We start from the raw sequence: 20,020 nt of genomic DNA, 5'->3' as shown, positions 1-20,020 counted from the left end.
TACTGTTCCTCTCCAGATAAGTTTGCTAAGAAACCAACTAATGCATGATATAACAATTAGTTCAAATGTTTCCTGAGTGCCTTTAGGACCCAAAAAAACCCTCTTTCTATGTTTCCTGCGGAGATTTTTAGTTTTTTGATTAGTAATACTCAAGTAACCATGCGTTAAATGCTAGTGAGTTTCAGGAACTAGCCGGAGTGTGATTTAACAATGGCGGACAGTAAAGCAGAAACATGATATAATATTGCAAACATACGAAGAAACTGAATTACAGTAAACATATGCGAGCTCCAATTTTGACGAAGGCTTTTTAGAGAGAGCTAGAACAAGTAATAACAAGCACAATGTGGCTGGGGAAAAAAAAGTAGCCAAGAATGGCCTTATAGCATACGGAAATTATTTCCGCAAATTATTCACTTCCAGTTCCAGAATATAGGAACTGGTTAATATTCCAAATGACCCTTTAACCATACTCAAAAGCAGCTCCTCTGTTAAATCCTTGACTTAGCAACCACCTCAGTTCCTGCACCCCCCATGTCCATGGCTCCTGGCCTAGTCCATGTCTCTTTGAATTGCTCCTCGGTCACTCCTGTAAAACAGTATTAGAATTCAAGAATTTCAAGTTGTTTCCACTTAAACTCTTCTTCAATGTACAAAAAATATGCGTATCCCTTACCTTTGCCCATGGCAGCAGTGGAGGAAATGCCTCCTTGGACAGTCTTCAGATACCGATCGTAGTAATTTGCACCGGACCATTTCTGATGTGCAAGAGTGTCAACTCCATTTTTCCTCTCCTCCCTCTGGATCCTCTCTACATAGGCCAACATTCCCCTCTTAGCATAATCTCTTGCAAAAGTATCGGTGACCAGTGCATCTGCATGGAAACCTGCCAGTGTAATGAACTGCCAGCAGTAACCCAACTTAGCAATCCTGGGAATGAAATCTCTCATTTGTTCATCGGTCATACCAGACGCATCCCAGTTGAAAGATGGGGAAAGATTATAGGCCAACATGATCTCAGGATGCATTGACTTCAATCCTTCTGCAAACTTGGTGCACTCAGCCAAATCTGGGCTCGCAGACTCCATCCAAATAAGATCAGCATGTGGAGCGAAAGCCCTGCCACGAACAACAGCCGCTTCCACAGACCCTCTAAACCTATAGAACCCTTCTCTGGTCCTAGGCAAGTCCCAGTCCCAGAAAAGATTGTTAAGACCCAATCTTTCAGCAATCTCTCGGCCTTGTTCATGGGACAGGCACTTATCATAGCTAGAATGGTTCATCCATTCATTCAATCTCCTCTCCTTCTCATACTCTCCAATATTCATACTCTTGATTGCGTCTGTAACGCAATCAGAGAATGTCTTGAGTTTTGCCGTTGCAAGCCAATTGTCCTCAAGGGCTTGAAGTTCAACTCCAGTTTTACCAGCAGCCATTGCTTCTGACAGAAGATTGGCCAAATTTTTCCCTCTAAGATTTGGATTAGTGGCACCCAAAATGAACTGGTGATCTCTAGCGTCCACATTGGTTTGGATCAAACTAGCTGCTTCTGCATCAGTCCTAGCCACCAACACTGTCTCCACCCCCATAACATCAAATTGCAGCCTTGCAGCGACAAGCCTGTTAATGTGCTCACTAATAGCAACAAGCACCTTACCAGCCATATGACCACATTTTTTGGTCACAGAGGACTGATCCTCAATATGGACACCAGCAGCACCACGCTCCACAAAGAGCTTGCAGAGCTTAACAGTTGCTGTAGTGCCTCCAAAACCAGTATCCCCATCAGCTATTATTGGCTTCAAGTAATCAACATATGGGGTCCTAGCCCTCTCCTCACGGCTCATGTTCATTCTTGCTTCTCTTTGCTTCCTGTCATGATATTGTTGTGCAAAAAACAGATGTTCTACCTTGTTAGGGACTGTGTCATACGGGTAATCAGCAAGGTCAGGACCTGGTTCATTGGTACTGGTGTGTGTAGAGGAGCACTGCCAACCAGAAACATAAATGCTGTCCAAGTGCCTAGCCATCATGGCCACTTGGACAGGGTCAAGGGAACCAAAAGTCCTAGAGGCAGTGCCATTGGCTTGGTGAGTCTTGAGAGTTCTCCACAGCTTCTTGGCCATATCATTCGAGCCATAGCTTTGCTTTAGGTTGCCTCTTAAAGCCACAACATCTCTTGCTGAGTATGGTCTGCGGGTTAGTTTGAACCTCTCCGAGTTCCACCATGCTTGCACCTCTGCAACTTCGGCTTCAAACCTCCTTTCTTCCTCCATTATCTGCTTACAAATTGCAATATAATCACGCATTGTAAAGATTTTCTGATTATTTAATTACTAAAAAAAAAACACCCAAAACATTTTCTCTATTTATCCTAATAATTTTGTGAAGGAAAATTGGTGCACATAGTTCATACTATGATGGATTTGAGCTTCTCTAAAGCATTTTTTAGCATGTTGAGCAAGAAAGAGAAATATTGTCTTGAATATCATCTACAGAGTACATGAATACTTGCACACAAAAAAAAAAGGTGTTGTTAAGGCTCTCACCATTGAAGGCACCGAGTAAGATGGGGCCATTGCTGGAACTCTTTTTCTAGAAAACAATACTCCTTTTCCTTCGTATTGAGTGTAAAAACAACTAAGAGAAGTTCATGCAAAAGGCTTCTCCAACCTCCTCAATTTATAACAAAAGGGTGTTCACATACTTATGATTATCTTTGCTGAAGAAAATATATTTAATTAAAGGACTAGCTAGCCAGAGATATGAAATAATTATTTATATTTTTCATTTAATCTTGTTTATCTTTTTGCATTATGAGTGTAACTTGTCCCTTGGAGCTGCATCTGCAAGAGCACGTATGGTGATGGCAATCTTTCTCAACTAGACACTGCCACCATATCGTCTTACAATCTTCATATGATGTCACCATTTCCAGTCTTGTCTGTGACCGATCTCTTTCTCTTTTTCCAAAATTTTAAAATTAATAGCTTGAGATTTTAAATTGAGATATATAATTCCTTAGATAAAATCATTCTTGAGATTTCATACTTGTTGTCTGAAACATAAACTATATCCAATTAATCTTGATTTCTAAAACAATAAATGTTACTTAACACCATGTAATAATTTAAAACAAAATAAATTACTGTTTTTCAATTAAACTCTTTATTGAATAAGTTATGAAGTCATCTAATCCAACTTTATAATATTTTTTTAGATTGAAAATGTAGAATATATTATGCGTGTTTATCCTACATTTAATCTATGATTTTGGATTAAAATGGTGTTAATCCTTGCACGTAAGTTCTCACGCATATAGCTCAAATGATTCTCTATTGCAGTTCTCCCCAACAAGTGAGGTTTGGCTGGATCCTAGGGGATATTATACGTATTTGTGTAGCTAATGACACGATAATGACGAGCATGAATGGCTCCTGGATTAATGTTAAGAATAATATTATTTTTATATATTTTTAAGTAAAAAAACACTGCAATATGCAAGAGAATTTGTGTAGGCTCAAGTGGTAGAGGGCGGGCACGGGCTCCTAGGAGAGCAGGATCGGGTGGTGACTGTCTTTACCATTCAGTGTCTTCCTGCTCTGCAAGATGACAACCATGTAAGCATTTTTAATTTGTATATAAAGAAGATGACAACCACGAGAATATTCCATTGCTGTGCTAACCCTAACCTCTATTATTATTACTGGAGCGAGTACGCAGACCATAACTATCCATTTGCATTTGATATGTGATGGAGGATAGGGACAAGACGTCACATAAACATGGGGAGATGGAGGAAATCGCCCATTTGCACGCTGCACATGGATTGATTGAGGAAGAGGATGAGGAAATTGTCCAATGGGCAATGGGCAATGGGGTGTTTTGGGGATGGGGGATTTTATGAGTTTGTTTTGGAGTCTGTGACATTGAAAATGTTCTGATAGATTGTGCAGAGGTGGGGACTTAGGGTTTACTGGTCCTGAATTGATTCTAGCAGGGTATGGAGTTTTTAGCACTTCGAGAAAGAAAAAGGAAGCTTCTTATCTCACATTTCTTTGGAGGTGGTTCTGTCCTTCAATGAGATTCCATGATCATAGCTGTTAGGGACTAATTTAGATTACTATAAGAAGTTGATGGTCTATTGCACCACCTTAGAAAAAAGAGGGTTTTATCGAGCCAAATCTCCTTCTTAAGAATCACAAAAATCATAGTTATCAAATAAAACCTATGCTATTTCATGCTTATCTAATATATATTATTTTATATAGAATATAATTCAAAATATCACAAAGATAAAATTACACTCTAGTTCCTCCTCTTCATAAAATAATAAAATTTATAAACTATAAATACATCATGAATCCTTCAAGTCAAATGTTTATAATCTCTTTATTCTTAACATTTTTAGCATGCATATATTTAAGATCTATCTTTTTAAAATATCATTACATTTTCTCTCTCTATACAATTACTAGCTTTATTATCAAAAAATCCTAATGTTTACAAAAAAAAAAAAAAAAAATCTTTTGCAAGTACCAACTACAGGTCATCTAATTTATCAGCACCACTTGCTACTACCATGATTATCAATCATCTAACTTACTAGACATTATTTACTGCTATCATAATTATTGATCAACTAACTTATTAGACATCATCTGAAATTAGTTACAAACTCTCTGGATTTTCTATATGAAGTCATTAAATATCTTAATTATAGAAAATTGAATCACAAAATATCTTGACAAGTTGATATAGTAACTCATTGATATAAAGTCTATCTCAAGTTGGGTTTATTTTCAAACTAACCTAGTCAAATTAATCAAATTTTGCTGGGATTTTTTTCTTTTTCTTTATATTTTTTTTATTTAATGTCACCTTGAGGACACTAATATAAACAAACTTCCAACTTTTGAGACTAGCCCTGATAGCCAAATCCATATCCTCCAGTACCGTTGTTCGATTCTTCCACCCTCCAGCTTCATTCTCTCCTGAAATTGTCCAGACGCCGGCGATACCTACACCGATTATATATCCAAATTCGCATTAAGATTCATTGGACATTAGGATTTGATGGCTTTGTTAAGAATGTTGAAGAAAGGACGTATAAGTTGCAGACCCCATTTCTTGCTCCACAGTGAAATGGTAATCCAATGGCATCTCATGCATTATTCTTGTCATCAAGCATTCATTGGAATTGACTGCAAAAAACCAGCCACGCCCCAGAAAAGTAAATTGATCAACTTAATTATATACAAGACCTCATTGATTAGCTTAATTAAGGATGTCAAAATTAGTTATAGTAATCAAGATTACAGAATTTCCAACGAGCTTGAACAAGAGCGATTTCGGGGTTGTGAGCTAGAAATGGTATGGTGAGCCAAAGAAAGTCAGGTTCAGGCTGAAAATCAGGACCAAATATGGCCACATTATCACATTGTTTAACATAGCTGTGTTTCATGTCATCTTTAAGAGCTCCTGCCTTGTATCCTTTCCTGTTGTCCCTACTCTCATGCTTTATGTTGAGGCCTTCGCTTGCCTATCTCTAACATTCTAGCTCCACCAAGCTCTGTACAGGTGTTTATTTAATTTTATTATCTTGATGTCTCATTTACTTTGGACACAAACATACATGTTCAAGTTCTTTTCAGAAAGGCAAATTACAATGGAATTCTAAGAGATCATGATGGAATGGTGTTAGGTTTATTCTCTATACCTGCTGGAATCAAGGATTCTAATGAAGCTGAATTGCTTGCTGTTGTTAAAGCGCACTTGAGTTATCTTCTTCAAGAGAAGATATGTTTGGAAGAAACATTATTGTAGAATCTGACTCTGCTAATGTGGTTAATTGGATGCTTAAACCATGTAATAGACCGTGGTTCTATCTTGAACTCTTCATTTTGGCTTCTCAATTCTTTTTTTTTGGAAAAGATTAATTGTATAAATAGAAGAAAAAAGACATATTACGAGAGGCATGCACCCGGGATACAAGAAAAAGGAAACGAAAACAGCAAAGGAAAAGGAATTAAAAAAGAAAGATTAAGGGAGCTACACTAAGAGGGCTGGCTGCTTGAGAGAAGCCAACCCTTTAGTTTAAATTACAGGGGGGAGAAGTGGCGGGAAGCTAAGGCTCTTGGAGGTCCCAGGAGTCTCGGATAGAAGCTGGGATGGTACACTTGTGATCAAAGTTCATCAGGTGAGTTCGGATCAGTTGGAAGATGTCCTCACTTAGGTACTGAGGAGGGTGGTAGTGCTGGCAGAAGATGCGGTTGTTTTGTTCATACCATAGGAAATACACCGTAGTGGATAGGATGAGGCGAGCTAGCAGATGAGTGATTTCATGACGAGTTTGAAATTTGGAGGAGGCCCACTGGAGAAGCTGATGCAAGGGAGGTTAGGCCATTGCATTTCAGACTTGCTGGTCACGGCTCCCCAAACTGTGCCGGAGTAAGAACATCGGAATAACAGGTGGTCATGGTTTTCAGTCTCCGGTCCACAAAGAATGCATGTTGTGTTTGTTATGCTCCCTGTAATGTGCAGTCTATCCATAGAGCGAAGGCGCCCCTGAGAAGCAAGCCAAAGGATGAAGGATTGGCGACGGATATGGCATTTGAACCATAGCAAATGGTGAATGGTATTTGCAGGTCCGGTGTCTCGAAGCAACTCCCATGCTGAGTCTATGGTGAATTGCCCTGAGGAATTCCCTTTTGAAAGGTGGTGATCTTCCATATGAGGTCTTGGCTGGAAAGGAATAGAATTCCAGATTGCTTGAAGGGCCTGATGTGCGGAATCCGGCGACCGGTGATGTATTGATCTTTGCTCATAGGAGGGTTAAGCACACTGAGACACAATATTTAACGTGGTTCGGCAAATTGCCTACATCCACGGGAGAGGTTCATTTTATTTAGAGATAAAGAAAGAATACAACACATGGAGGAGGATCACATTCACTCAACTCCCATCTCTCATTGCTACATAGGGCAGCAGCTGCTGGTGGCAGCAGGGCTGCTGATGGCAGCCCTTCTCTTTCTTTCTCTCTTCTTCTCTCTACATGTCTCACAACTCTCACACTTTGCTCTCTAAGATCATGCCTCTTTTATAGGCATCAATGGCAGCTCCTCTTGCTCCTTTGTCATCAATGGTGGCTGCCAAACTCATCTCTTCTTCAACAAAGGTGGCTACCAAAGTCAAGGTTGGTGGTTGCCACCAACAAGCCTCCTTCTTTGACTCTCACATGGCAGCCATCTTCTTTGACAAGGCAGCCACATAATTGGCAATATTCCAACAATCACCCCCTTTGCCATTTATGTGGGCAATTGTCATGTTACTTCTTCAACACACGCTTTCTGAACTGGGCTCCTTTCATGGCTCTCACACCTTCTCTAAGGTGTCTCCGTTTGTCGTTATGCGACGGTCTAAACTAGGGCTCCTATTGTGGCCCATAGTTTGGCACATATAATTGGGTGAACATGTGCACCTTCTTCTTCTTCATCTCCATCGACCACCATAATGACCTTTAGATGCCTCCTGATCGGGCAATCTCTCTTTAATAATTCACCACTGTCATTTTCGGTCTCAAATCTCAAAGATCGGACCATACCATTGCATCCGGAATGATCAAATTAGCTGGAAACATGTCTTGAATCGTCCAAATTGCACTTCAGACGGCTAAGATTTGATCAAAACAATTCTGGCCTGATCAACGACTCAGATTCAATCTCAGATCCGGTTGCACGTAGGATCCGCTACACTGGATCCTATCCCTCGGCTCGGCTCCAACTCAGCTCGGCTCCACTCGGCTCAGCTTGGCTCGGCTCGCGGCTGATGACATGGCAGGTGGGTCCCGCTATGCTGACATGTTAGTTGACTAGTCAATTGACTTGCTGACTGTGTATGTGATGTCATCCTTGCATCATGATGACGTCATCCTTTGCATGGCACTGTTCATGATACGTCACTGTTCATGTCTACTGTTCACATGGGTCGGGTCAACTCATCCGGGTGAAGAAGACGCGTGGGGCGCGTTGGCGCGCGTGGGTAGACGCCTTGCCGGAGAGTGATGGAGAGTGCGGCCATGTCCAACGTCCGATTTTGACGCCGTTTTCACCAGTGGCTTCGTATCGTCCTCCTCTACATAGTGGGATGGTCAAAACACCATTTTGACAACTTTCATTTTTGAGCAAAGATCAAACACCACTTTAAACCAAAAAGCTCTGATACCATTTGATGTGCGGAATCCGGCGACCGGTGATGTATTGATCTTTGCTCATAGGAGGGTTAAGCACACTGAGACACAATATTTAACGTGGTTCGGCAAATTGCCTACATCCACGGGAGAGGTTCATTTTATTTAGAGATAGAGAAAGAATACAACACATGGAGGAGGATCACATTCACTCAACTCCCATCTCTCATTGCTACATAGGGCAGCAGCTGCTGGTGGCAGCAGGGCTGCTGATGTCAGCCCTTCTCTTTCTTTCTCTCTTCTTCTCTCTACATGTCTCACAACTCTCACACTTTGCTCTCTAAGATCATGCCTCTTTTATAGGCATCAATGGCAGCTCCTCTTGCTCCTTTGTCATCAATGGTGGCTGCCAAACTCATCTCTTCTTCAACAAAGGTGGCTACCAAAGTCAAGGTTGGTGGTTGCCACCAACAAGCCTCCTTCTTTGACTCTCACATGGCAGCCATCTTCTTTGACAAGGCAGCCACATAATTGGCAATATTCCAACAGGGCCTGGATGCTTCTTGGGAAATTCCAGCCTTCCTCGTTGCTTGAAGGGCATGGCTATGATGTTGTGGTTACTTCAGAAGGCTGGATTCTTGTTAAGCTGCAGGCTCTCTGTTCAGAATATCAATGCTGCGCTTATGGTTTCCCCAGTTGGTTCCTCCTCCAAGTATTGATCCTCTAATAAAAATGACAGAAGCGTTGGTTTCGTAGCTCGCCTGATTAGACGACGCAATTCATCACTCACTAATGTTTTTCCTATGTCTGTGGTTTTTTCGCTCTTCAAAAATCGACATCCTGCATAATACTTTTGGTTTCTTTTCTGCCTACTACAGTCGTTATCTTGTGTTCCTAAGCTTATCAAAAACTGGGTTCTAGAGATTCTGTTCTTGGTTGGTGAATTCCGCTGGCTAGGCTGTGCTACAGATATGGAAACTATTTAGCTCAAGAAATTCCAGAAGATTATACATTGAATCTTGACTTCATCTTCAGTGGTGGTATCGTCTTCAAGCTTTGCATTGTTTCTTGCTGTTTTGAGGACCGAAAGGATAATACTGGGTAGAACTTGGCTGCTGCTGTTTTATCAGAGTCTTCTCTATTGTGTTTGCTTTCTCTTTTGTCGCCATTTTTCGTCCTTTAATTTTATACTGCTTATCAAAAAAAAAATCAAGGCAAATTAGAAGATGAGCTAGAGGCGGAAATTAAACTTAATGCAGGGTCTTTTGAGACATCTAGCACTTGAATTATAATACGATTAGTGACATAATAGTATATGAGAAAAAAAGATAGATATATGAGATAAAAAAATCTTAAAATGATATAAGAAAATGCAATTTATAAATAGATGAATTAAATAACTTTTTTTTCTTGATTAAAATATTATTTTCAAGCCAATTATTTTACATAAAAACTAAATTTCTTAGATAAATCAAACATAAAAACTTATCCCTTCGAGATCAGAAGATTTAGATTTTCGCTATTATTATTTAGATTGTGTTTGGTTATTATCTCAAATAAAAAAAAATACAAAAAAAATATAAATATATTTAGTTGAAGATATAAACACATAAAATAAATATAAGTGATAGTTTTAGAATGAATTTTTTGTACATTTCAAAATAAGTAGACATATCACATGTATTCTTATTATCTCCATCTTTTTTTATTACAAGACAGTAATTAAAACTATCTTAATTAAAACATAAATATAAATTTTTAAAGAATAATATAAATTATATCTTGTGATTTTACCTAACAGTTTATTGTATTATGTTAAATATTTATTTAAAATGGTATCAAAATCTTCATAAATAAACAATCATAAGTTTAAATCTTATAATATATCTCTACAAGTTTCAAGCATGATATCACCAAACAACTTAACATAAACCAACACTTTATACTAGAATTTTGTTTATGTGAGATTGAAATATATGACTTTTATCCTTCTTTGTTTTTTTTCCCCCACTTTAATTGAGAAGTCTTCAAGCGTTGTACTCCATATTTGTTGACCAAACAGATTAAGCATTTATGTGTTTCTTCATTAGAAAAAAAAAAAAAAAACATGTTTTTTTTATAAAAAAAAAAGTCAAGGACAGCTCTCCCCTTGATATCCGGTTGAACATGTTTTTCTCTACCCTCACGTCACTGAATAAGACCATTTTTTCAGCTGTAATGTTTGATGTTTATGAATAGAATCCGAAATTTTTATTTTCCAGTCAGATTTTAAGTAAACTACACATAGAAGAAATCGTATCTCATGTGATAACAAGAGGAAGCAGCTGTCCCTTAAGAGGATAAAAGGATTAAAATCTGTATAGCAAGTCTCAGTTCAAGTTAGGGTATATATTTTTTATAAAAACCTGAAATAATCCAGGTTTTACTGATTTATCTAAATTCATAAAATATACTTTTTAAAAAATAGAGTTATCTCGAATCGGACAAAAAAAAGAAGAAAAAAAAAAAGGAAGCAGCTTTACCATCTAAATTATTTCAACGATGCCACAATGGGCTTCAGAGTTTTGATGGAGTTCTTCGGTCTGAGCTCTCATCTGAAAACGAAATAAGTCCATATCATTAGGCTTAATCTGTTCAACTAAATTACTGAAATCATTATTAGATTAACTGGGTTTTGTCAGATTAATTTCTTATTTGATTCAGCTAGAAATCCAACTCGAGTCAGATTTTATAAACTGAGTTTCAAGATGCTAGCCATCCAGGTTTAAAAAAACCAGAGTATGATCAGTATTTTGTTGAAATTTTAAAATTTAAACTGCCGGAACCTTATTTGGATCTTGAACTATAAAATATTACAAGGAAAAAGAGTTTTGTGCTCTCTTTTAATCCCTCCATTCCAGGTATTAGCAAGAATTGACTCTGAAATTGCCATTTACTTAATACAATATCAAGTGATTTTACCAACGAAATTCGACACCGCCCGCAAAAGATGAAAAAGACTTAACATAACGAAATGTCTCCAGCTGTTTGCATCAGCCAAATTCTTCTCCCGAATATGACAATTGACACGAAACATTGAGCTCCTAAATTTCCACAAATCATTGAATGGTAAAAGATGCTTCTTGGATCCCTGCTATACTACTCTGCCCTGAGCCGGAGCCGGAGGACTCAGCATGGCAGGCAGACCATGGATGAGTTTATAAATATCATACTATTCCCTGTTCATATTTTGTCTGGCACCAGATCCCTGAGTTCAAAATGGTACCAGAATTGATGTCCCAGAAGAAAAAAGGTAGCCAAGTTAAAAAGTTAAGGATCTGTTTATGATGCATCTTTATGCAAGTCACTAATCCTGGTCAGTCTCATGGATCCTGGAATAGATAGCATCTGTGCTTGAAGATTTTCATACAAATTCCATGGATTGAAAGCTCCGTTTCACCACCATTGGAATTATATACATATAGACCACATAAAAGGGTGCCTAGGTTCATGTAAAAATTTCTCAATTTACCATATTAACAAGCAGATTTCATCTTACAATCTAGCTCCCAAACATTAATTAACTACCATTACCGCATTGAAAAACCATTGTACAGATATTTTGATCACAGCTAAACCCCCATACTGCAGTTCCTAAGTAGAACCAGATTTTCTTACAAACCAGCCAAAATTTTGCCAACTCTAGGACATCAGACAGGACCTTGGACTTAGATCCCTAATTTACTGACTTGTAGAGTATCTTGAAGTCCAGTACTTCTCAATTTCCTCTGCTGTTCTTCCAGGAATCCTCCCAGCAATTAAAGTCCACCTAGAAAGATCAAAACTTTCTCAATCAAAACTAAAATGGCTGTAGTAAACAGACAGATGAAGGACAAGGGAGAAGTGAAGTTTAAGCCTACCTCTCACCAACCAGATTGTACATCCTAGTAATAAGAGTTTCCTCGTCTTCTGAGAATTCAAGCTTGGAATCTTGGCTGGTATCTGCAATTTATAACCCAAGAAAAAAATCCAATCTTAAGATAAATGACTAACAATTTTCAATCTTGTAATAACCATTAAACCCAGAAAGAAAAACACAATTGTAGCAGAAATAAGCCAGAAAACAAAGAAATAAGCCCAAAATGAAAGTACAAAGAGCTCCATTTGAGCATTTTCATGTACTAATTAATAATCCCACGACTAAAATCAAGAAAGTGTAAGGGAACCACCATTACTTTCAAAAGGGTACCTCTAAAATCAATCATTAAAGTTGAAAAAAAATGCAAAACCAACCAACCCATGAATAACTGACAAAGAGGGCAAACATTCAAATTAAGTACCTCTAGAATCAACAGAGAGATCATCACTAGAGGAGTGATCCGAGTCAGCCATAATTAAGAGCAAAAAAAATTAAAATCTTTCGAGTCTATCGGGTAACTGTGTGTGAAATTGAAGGGACATAAGAGGCGGAGTATTAATAGAGAAAGGCAAAAAGGTACAGCGAAAGGTGGTCATCGATGGATGGAGAAGAATGGGCGCTGGTGTCGAAGAATGGTAGTTGAAGGAATTGTGTGTCGCTAGTCCACCTTTGATAGGTAGTTGAACACTTAACGGCTGGTTGGTTCGTTCTTGTAGCCATTATTTAAATGATTTTTTTCGTTTCTACGTGGGGGAGTTTGTGACTGTGACTATCATTTATACTAATACAAGTCGGCAGATTAATCTAAGTTTATTTTAAAATTACAAGTTATTTTAATAATTAAATAATATTTTTTAAAATAAATTAGTTAAGATTTATCGAATTAAGTTCTAAGATAAACCTACTATATTAGACAAAAATAACATGTAATTTATGTTAAGATTGTAAATAAATCCCATGATTATTAAAAATAACATGTAAGTATACCACTCAGAATTATGTATGACATTATTTAGCACACATGTTGATGTTTATTCTTTGGATAATTAAACCATTTTTCAAGCAAAGTAATAACGGTGGTGCGTAGTTTTTCAATCATTCACTTTGTTTAACTTTTACAAGGTTCTATCCAGAACTTAATGGAACATTTTGACTAATTGTTATTTAAACACTTAAATATTGTCAATTAAAAACAAAACGAATCTTATTTCCAAATCTCGAGATCATTGGGATCTTAATGTTGGGTTTGAAACAGGTTTCAGAGTTAAATAATATTTAGGAACGAATGGGTAGAAAAATGTCTGAACCTACTTCGGCCATGAACAAGAGTAAAAAAGAGCTTTCATGCATTCTAGGTTCCTAGGGACAAGCCCTGACTGTTCCTCATCGAACCCCAACAGGTTAAAAAACTGGGTTTAGCTGCCACTGTTGCTGACTGTGTATTCCTATTCTATATTTTAAAAAAAATAAAAAAAAAAAATCGTGAGCTCGTGAAAAGCACAATTGAACCGCGCTGTCAGACAACAACTTCTCAGTAACGTATCGTTTGTTTTGCTGGGGTTTGGTGGGTGTTAGGTAGAAAATGATAAGCTTGCGTTCTGCTCAGTTTTGTTTTCTTTCAGGACCTGGAACAGTGTTGAGATGGAGACCAGACCAGGTGAGACTCCGGTCATGGCTGATTGGAGAAAGCACATGAAACACGAGGAAGAAAACAAACAAGAAGAGATAAGAAAATATTACGCCTACGTACATTAATTACATGACAAGTGCATATACTTGTTTGATGTCTACGGAACACTTGTTTATTCCTGTATAAATTTACGTTGATAAGGACAAGAAAGATAATCGCTAGCTTAGCTGCTCCTTCTTGTCCTTCAGTCGATGAGCTCTTTTTCTGGTGAATTTCCCTTGTCCGCTTGCTTAAGATAAACAAAATGGTAAAAGATGGTGAGAATCTGGTGTCCTCCCCGCCTCGCCTCCCTGTAGCCGCTAGACCATCGCCAGAACCATTACCTTTGCACCATGGCTGTCAAATCCCCCTCACGAGCCGCCAGAAGAGCACACATGCAACCCACATGAATTTTGTGCAACCCACATGAATGCATGCACCAGCACTCTTGATTTTTAAATAATATTTTGTAGGTTTTAGTTAATCAAATTACCCTTTAATTAATTAAATTATAATTCGGGAACTAGGATGAAATATATATATATATATATATATATATATATATATATATATATAAACAAACCCAGTCACTTGCTAAGGAAATACTACTTTAAAAGTAATTTAGTTATTTTATTATACTTTATAAAAATTAAAAATTTAAAAATATCCTAAATATACGTTAAATAAATTTTAATTTTAAAAGTAATTTAATTATTTTATTCAATTTTAAAAATATAAAAAAAAAACTAAATTATTCATATTCAATCCTGTAATGAACCTTGTAAATAAACTGTATTACCCTCCAAAGATTTTTTTTTTTTAAAAAAATATTATTATATTACTTTAATCCACGGTACAATAAATCTAAACAGCCTTAATATTCTAGGACCCTGAAACGGCCCTCGATATACTAGGACCAACCAGGTTCGAAAACCAAGGTGGAAACCCACTAAAACAAGCCGTGATGAGTCAGATCCAACCAGGTTCGAAAAACAAGGCGAAAACCCACTAAAACAAGTTGTGATAAGCCGGTCCAACCAGACCCGAAAATCAAAGCAGGTTCCAATAAGCTGGGAAGGATCAAAAACCAAAGTATGTATACCAACTCAAGTTGGTCCTGTCAGGTCATGGCCAATCGCTTGAAGACAAAGCAATTACCCACAAAACAGGCTCTGACTAACTAGGCCCAAAAAGGCAAATACAAGATGCAAATAATGGATTGAACCACCAGGCCGTTGTTATTTACAACTCCCATGTAAATTAAGGAAGCTTGTCCTGCCCTGACTGGTTTTTGTGATTTAGCAGTTGCAGTATCTTGGTAGCAGGAGGTAAAAGCATGTGGAACAACGTATTTCAGAAGTTGTGTTCATCCTCAACAAACCCGTTAGAAATCTTTGTCGGGTCCAAATTTATATCTATTTGGACATGTAAATACATACCAAAAAAACATCTGAAGTAAATAATATAAAATTTCCAAGTTGAAATCCGGGAACAAATATAAAAAAAGCTCCTTAATGGACATTGAAGAGTGATTTCAAAGAGGCACGCACCCGCTTCTGTTCTCAACTTAAAGAAAAGGTAGAAAGGATCATGCAATTTACTGCTAGTAACACAAACATCTATAGAACGCCAGCAAGCTTTATTCTGATAAGGGATCTGGTAGTCATACATATTTAATCCACATCACACAACAAGCAGCGAATCCACTTTTAAAATGCAAAAAAAACAGAATATCCTGAATTAATGTTGAAAAGAACACAAGCTAAAGATGCAAGTTCTATACGATATCGAACTTGATACCATGCAAGACATGTAAACTACGTATAGCAATTAGCTTGCTGCTTCTTAGAAACCATGAATCTTGATATTTTCCTTCTTCACAATGCCAGCCTGTTCACAGAGAGCAAAAGAAAAATTTTCATTCATTGCTCCTAAATATACGACGGACTTCATTTAAAACAAGATCAGGGATGTGATTATTACCTGCACGAGAAAGGTGGAAACGTTCTTCCTTTGATCACCCTGAAGTTGAATGACCTGCAACCCATGCACAAAAGCAGTGTTTAGTGCAAGCACAAGAAGGATCCGTTAAAGGTTACACACGTCCTTGCAGACAAACTCTCTTCGTGTTGGCACACCTTAGCAGCTATCAACTGAATGCACTAGTAAGGACTATTGTTGATACAATAATTCCTAATGTCTGAACAGATGTGGTGTTTCTCTATAACATGCCAAATGAGAATTGTTGGTCCATGCTGCAAGCACTCATTCTCTGGGTTGGTCTTGATACCAAACTGACTAGAAGAGAATAATGATGGAAAATTCTTAGTAGCTTGGGGGAATAGATGGAAAGAAAATCATCTGTTACGGATGCAGAAGATTATAGTCTAGATAATAGAGAAAGATTTGGAAAGCAACCGGGTTTATAAGCAAGAAAGGGAATTTAGAAGTGTCAAAGATAGCTACTAACATGCAAAGGATCTTTCCACGGGGGATGCATGGGTGATGGAGAACCTAATACCCACTCATAATATCAGAAAAGGTACAAGAGCTTTATTTTCAAAGGCGATATTCCAAAATACTTTATACGTCATTTTTTCAAACAGTTTGAATACCAAAAGAGATGTCTACTGCATGTAATCACCCCTTGCTTGCAACAGCAGACTATGTACACATTTATTATAACACCTCTGAAGGACATTCTGGAAACAACATAGATAGAAACAAACCTGGCCTAACTCAGGGTCCTGAACAACAGTTCCATTGCAGCAGAACTCTTTCTTGAGGTCCTTGAGTATCTTGTTGTAGCTATATTCCTTCTTCAACCCTTGAACAGTAGTCAGGCTTTTCCTCCCATTTCGCTGCTGTACACGCACATGAACATAATCTTTTGTCCCAGCACCGGAGTCCTCAGCATTTGCCTCAGCAAAGGGATCTATTCATCCATTGAAGAAACATTATTAGTATAAACTTCTAACTTCATCAGAATGCTAAATATATATTAATCCAACAAATAAAACATACCGAAAGCAGTTGGAATAGCGTTGTCGAATTCAGACATGAAAGAAAGATTCTGGAAGTAGAAAGCGAAACCAACAAACAATTCTTTTGATATTAATCAAATTTCTCTGAGCTGCACACATGCCAGAAAACAAAATTAAGGGTGGAAGGTTCCACAGGAGAGAGATACGGATCAAGATCCAGAGAAGCCTACAATTTAATAGGTCAACATAAGTGCTAAAGGATTTAGAAAGCTTTACTATCCAATCATCAGTTCTAATTTCACATTTATGACAAACCAAGCAATGAGAAAGTAAAATCATTGGATGTATAAAATAATCATGAAAGATTTTAACTATACATTAAAATGCAAGAATGATAAATTTTATCATTCTGTAACGAATAACACAAAAATAAATCAGTACTGTTAAACACTAAAATACCTAAAGCAGCTACAGATTATCCATACATCAGATGAGTCTAGCTACAGTCTACACCACCATTTAACAAACAGATGTGTGTATCTTAATCAGCATCATAGCCATGTATTCCTGTAGACCAATCAATGATTTCCGACTTCACTCAAAAAATGGGTTATCTTTTCAGAAACACATCTATTTCCTCAATCTATTCCTATAATGGCAGCTGTTACACCTTATCATCAACAATCAGTCCAAAATAATAAAATCTAAAAAGCATGTGGATCACCCCATCCATCAAACATATCTTTTCGTGTCAACTGATGAACAAACATCTTTAAGTACTAGTTCCATTATATCACTACAGAAAATTAAGGGTCATCTTCTTCCATCTCCTAACAAGACACTATGAATTTTTATTACACCAGCTCCTCATGCCATCTGAGGCATAAGTCTCTAGCTTCATAATTCTCTACCCTGTAAAACCAAACTTCAAATATTACTCCTAGCTTGGAGATCACGCACTCTCACCCAACTATCACCTATTGTTTGGAACCAATTCTATAATAGAATTGATTTCAACTATTTAAGTAGATTGATTTGATTTGGAAATTGAATTCTTTTGCATGGAATTGGTTTTAAAGGAATTCATTTACCTTGAGTTAGTGAAAATACATCATTCGCCCAACTTTCCCTCACCACAAAAAAATCCCTCCAAGCAGATGTGTGAAATGGAGGGGGGGGAGGATGTTAGTGGGATTAATTTTTAATGCGTCAATCAGGTGTGATTTTCAAATCTACAAAATAAAATATCTAATTTTAATTAGTTGTAGCCTTCATTTATGTTACTTAAAGGTTTTCAAACACCAGAACTCGATAAATGTTGTCGAAATGATTTCATTTCTACTCAAATCTTAAGTTTCCAAACAGCCTATAAAAGTTTCAAACTTTTCCTCAAATAAACCCATTATGAACATAACCAAAAACTTGTAATTGATTGGATAATTCCAGGAATTGTGTTCTAGAGGTCCACAAGTGAAAAAAAAAAAAAAAAAACGCTAGAAACAATTAAGAGAGCTAGAAACACACAACATAACCTGGATTCTAAACATTAAAATTTGGATCAGCCAATAGAAAAGATTGAATGTAAATATGCAGTTACTTATTCAGCTCCTTTCCCTCAAATCCTTATCAAACAAACAGAAAATCATACTCATCATCCAGGCTAAAAATGAAAAAATAAGAAAAACTTCAACACCATACAGAAATTTCTACCAATATTTAAAAAAAGAAAATCATTTTTTTCCGCAAAAAATAACAAAAAACAATCACAAACAATAATACAAAACACCATCATGAACAAAAAACCATAAAAAATCCCAATTACGAAAAAATAAAGACAAAACACAAAATTAACCAAAACCTAATATTTACAAACAGAAAGACAAGATCAAACCAGAACAAAACCTTAAAAGAAACCAGGCTAGAAAAAAAAACTATGGATTATTACCTGACAGGAAGATTGAGAAACAAAGCAAGAAAACCCAAAAAAGATGAGAGATGAAATTTGGGTTTCTTTCTTTGGCGATTATGGTGATTACGCAAAGGTGAGAGACAATATTTATTGACCTCACCAGCTTCTTCGGGTCGGCTGTTTCTACGGTTGAGATTGTTTGGAGGCCACGTGGGATAGCGGCAGACAGTGGTCCTGATTCTTACCCCTTGTGCTAACCTTTTTCTTTTATGTGGGAAAGGGCTTGAGGCCCATAACAAAACATATCCCGATGAGCACATGGGTGAGCCCATTTATAATTCTTGCTGTATAAAAAAAAAAAAAAAAAAAAAGAGGGCTATTTTAGTAAACATGGAACATTTTTTTTCATTTTCTACCTTAGCTATCAATATTGATTTGGCCTATGGGTCGATCCGGCAATCTAGAGCGATCTAGAGCAATCAAGTTTATTTTTTACTTATTTAAAAATTAGGTTTATCAAATTCAAATGACTTGATAGGTAAAAAAATTATTAGTCATATTGGAATGAGACCTATCAAGTTAATTTTAATAATTTTTTTAAAATTTTTATTCAAAAATATATCATTTTAATAAAAAAAAAAAATTGTCTAAAATAGTGTTATTTTTTATTTTTTAAAAAAAAAACTTAAGCAAATCATTTTAAAATAAACATGAGTTGACCCTTAATATATAAGCTGACCCACAATCTAGATCTTGATTTGTGTACGATAACTATTAAAAAAAAAATTAATTGTCCTCAGGAAGTTAATGTGCATGGAGCCTTCATGACACTATTTATTATAATAGTATAATTATAAAATTATCCTTGAATAAAGAAGCCATTGAACTAATCTCTTTAAGTAGGATGGTTTTTTCACCATGGATAGAAGTGCTTGTAACGAGTTGCATAAGGTCATATTATTCATTTTTTTTATTGCATAATAAAATCAATACTTTAATCTTAGAATAAAAAAAATAATGTCTTTCACTTAAGGGCATCTTGGTCTTTTTCCTTTAAAATAGTGTAATTACTTTGATGTCCATGAAAACAAAATCAACATCACTACCTCAAAATAGCTTTTTAGTCATTTTATATTAGTTTTATTGTAAATTTTAAGATTTTTAAGGGGTATTATTGTAATTGACATATACTAAATATTATTTTAAAAAAATCTTTTAAAAGATGCTTAGAAATTAGAATGCATCAGTGTGTGGACAACACCAATGTTTTTTTTAGAAGAGTTTATGGGATCATTCAGTAACCAAACATTACTTTTCACGAGACATTTGAAATATTTTATTTATTTTCTTTCTTTACCTTGAATGTAACACC

General features: G+C 36.6%; 2 protein-coding genes across 2 annotated transcripts; both read right to left on the bottom strand.

The window, feature by feature from the left end:
• Positions 1–345: 345 nt before the first annotated feature.
• Positions 346–12,559, bottom strand: LOC118032137 (isocitrate lyase). Its single transcript, XM_073410503.1, has 6 exons — positions 12,508–12,559; positions 12,088–12,169; positions 11,917–11,996; positions 4,882–5,021; positions 677–2,279; positions 346–589 (listed from the first exon to the last, which is right to left on the bottom strand). The coding sequence occupies exons 1-6, from the start codon at positions 12,557–12,559 to the stop codon at positions 492–494; spliced, it is 2,055 nt and encodes a 684-aa protein (XP_073266604.1). The 3' UTR covers positions 346–491.
• Positions 12,560–15,375: 2,816 nt separating this feature from the next.
• On the bottom strand, positions 15,376–18,845 carry LOC118032109 (protein translation factor SUI1 homolog). The gene is made up of 5 exons (XM_035036718.2): positions 18,685–18,845; positions 16,780–16,888; positions 16,485–16,690; positions 15,739–15,792; positions 15,376–15,645 (listed from the first exon to the last, which is right to left on the bottom strand). The coding sequence occupies exons 2-5, from the start codon at positions 16,814–16,816 to the stop codon at positions 15,601–15,603; spliced, it is 342 nt and encodes a 113-aa protein (XP_034892609.1). The 5' UTR covers positions 16,817–16,888; positions 18,685–18,845; the 3' UTR covers positions 15,376–15,600.
• Positions 18,846–20,020: the final 1,175 nt, after the last annotated feature.

The sequence above is a fragment of the Populus alba genome, chromosome 7, assembly GCF_005239225.2.
Source record: "Populus alba chromosome 7, ASM523922v2, whole genome shotgun sequence".
NCBI classification, from domain to species: Eukaryota; Viridiplantae; Streptophyta; class Magnoliopsida; order Malpighiales; family Salicaceae; genus Populus; species Populus alba.
Note: the sequence above shows the minus strand (reverse complement) of the source record. Positions and strands in the feature narration are given on the sequence as shown.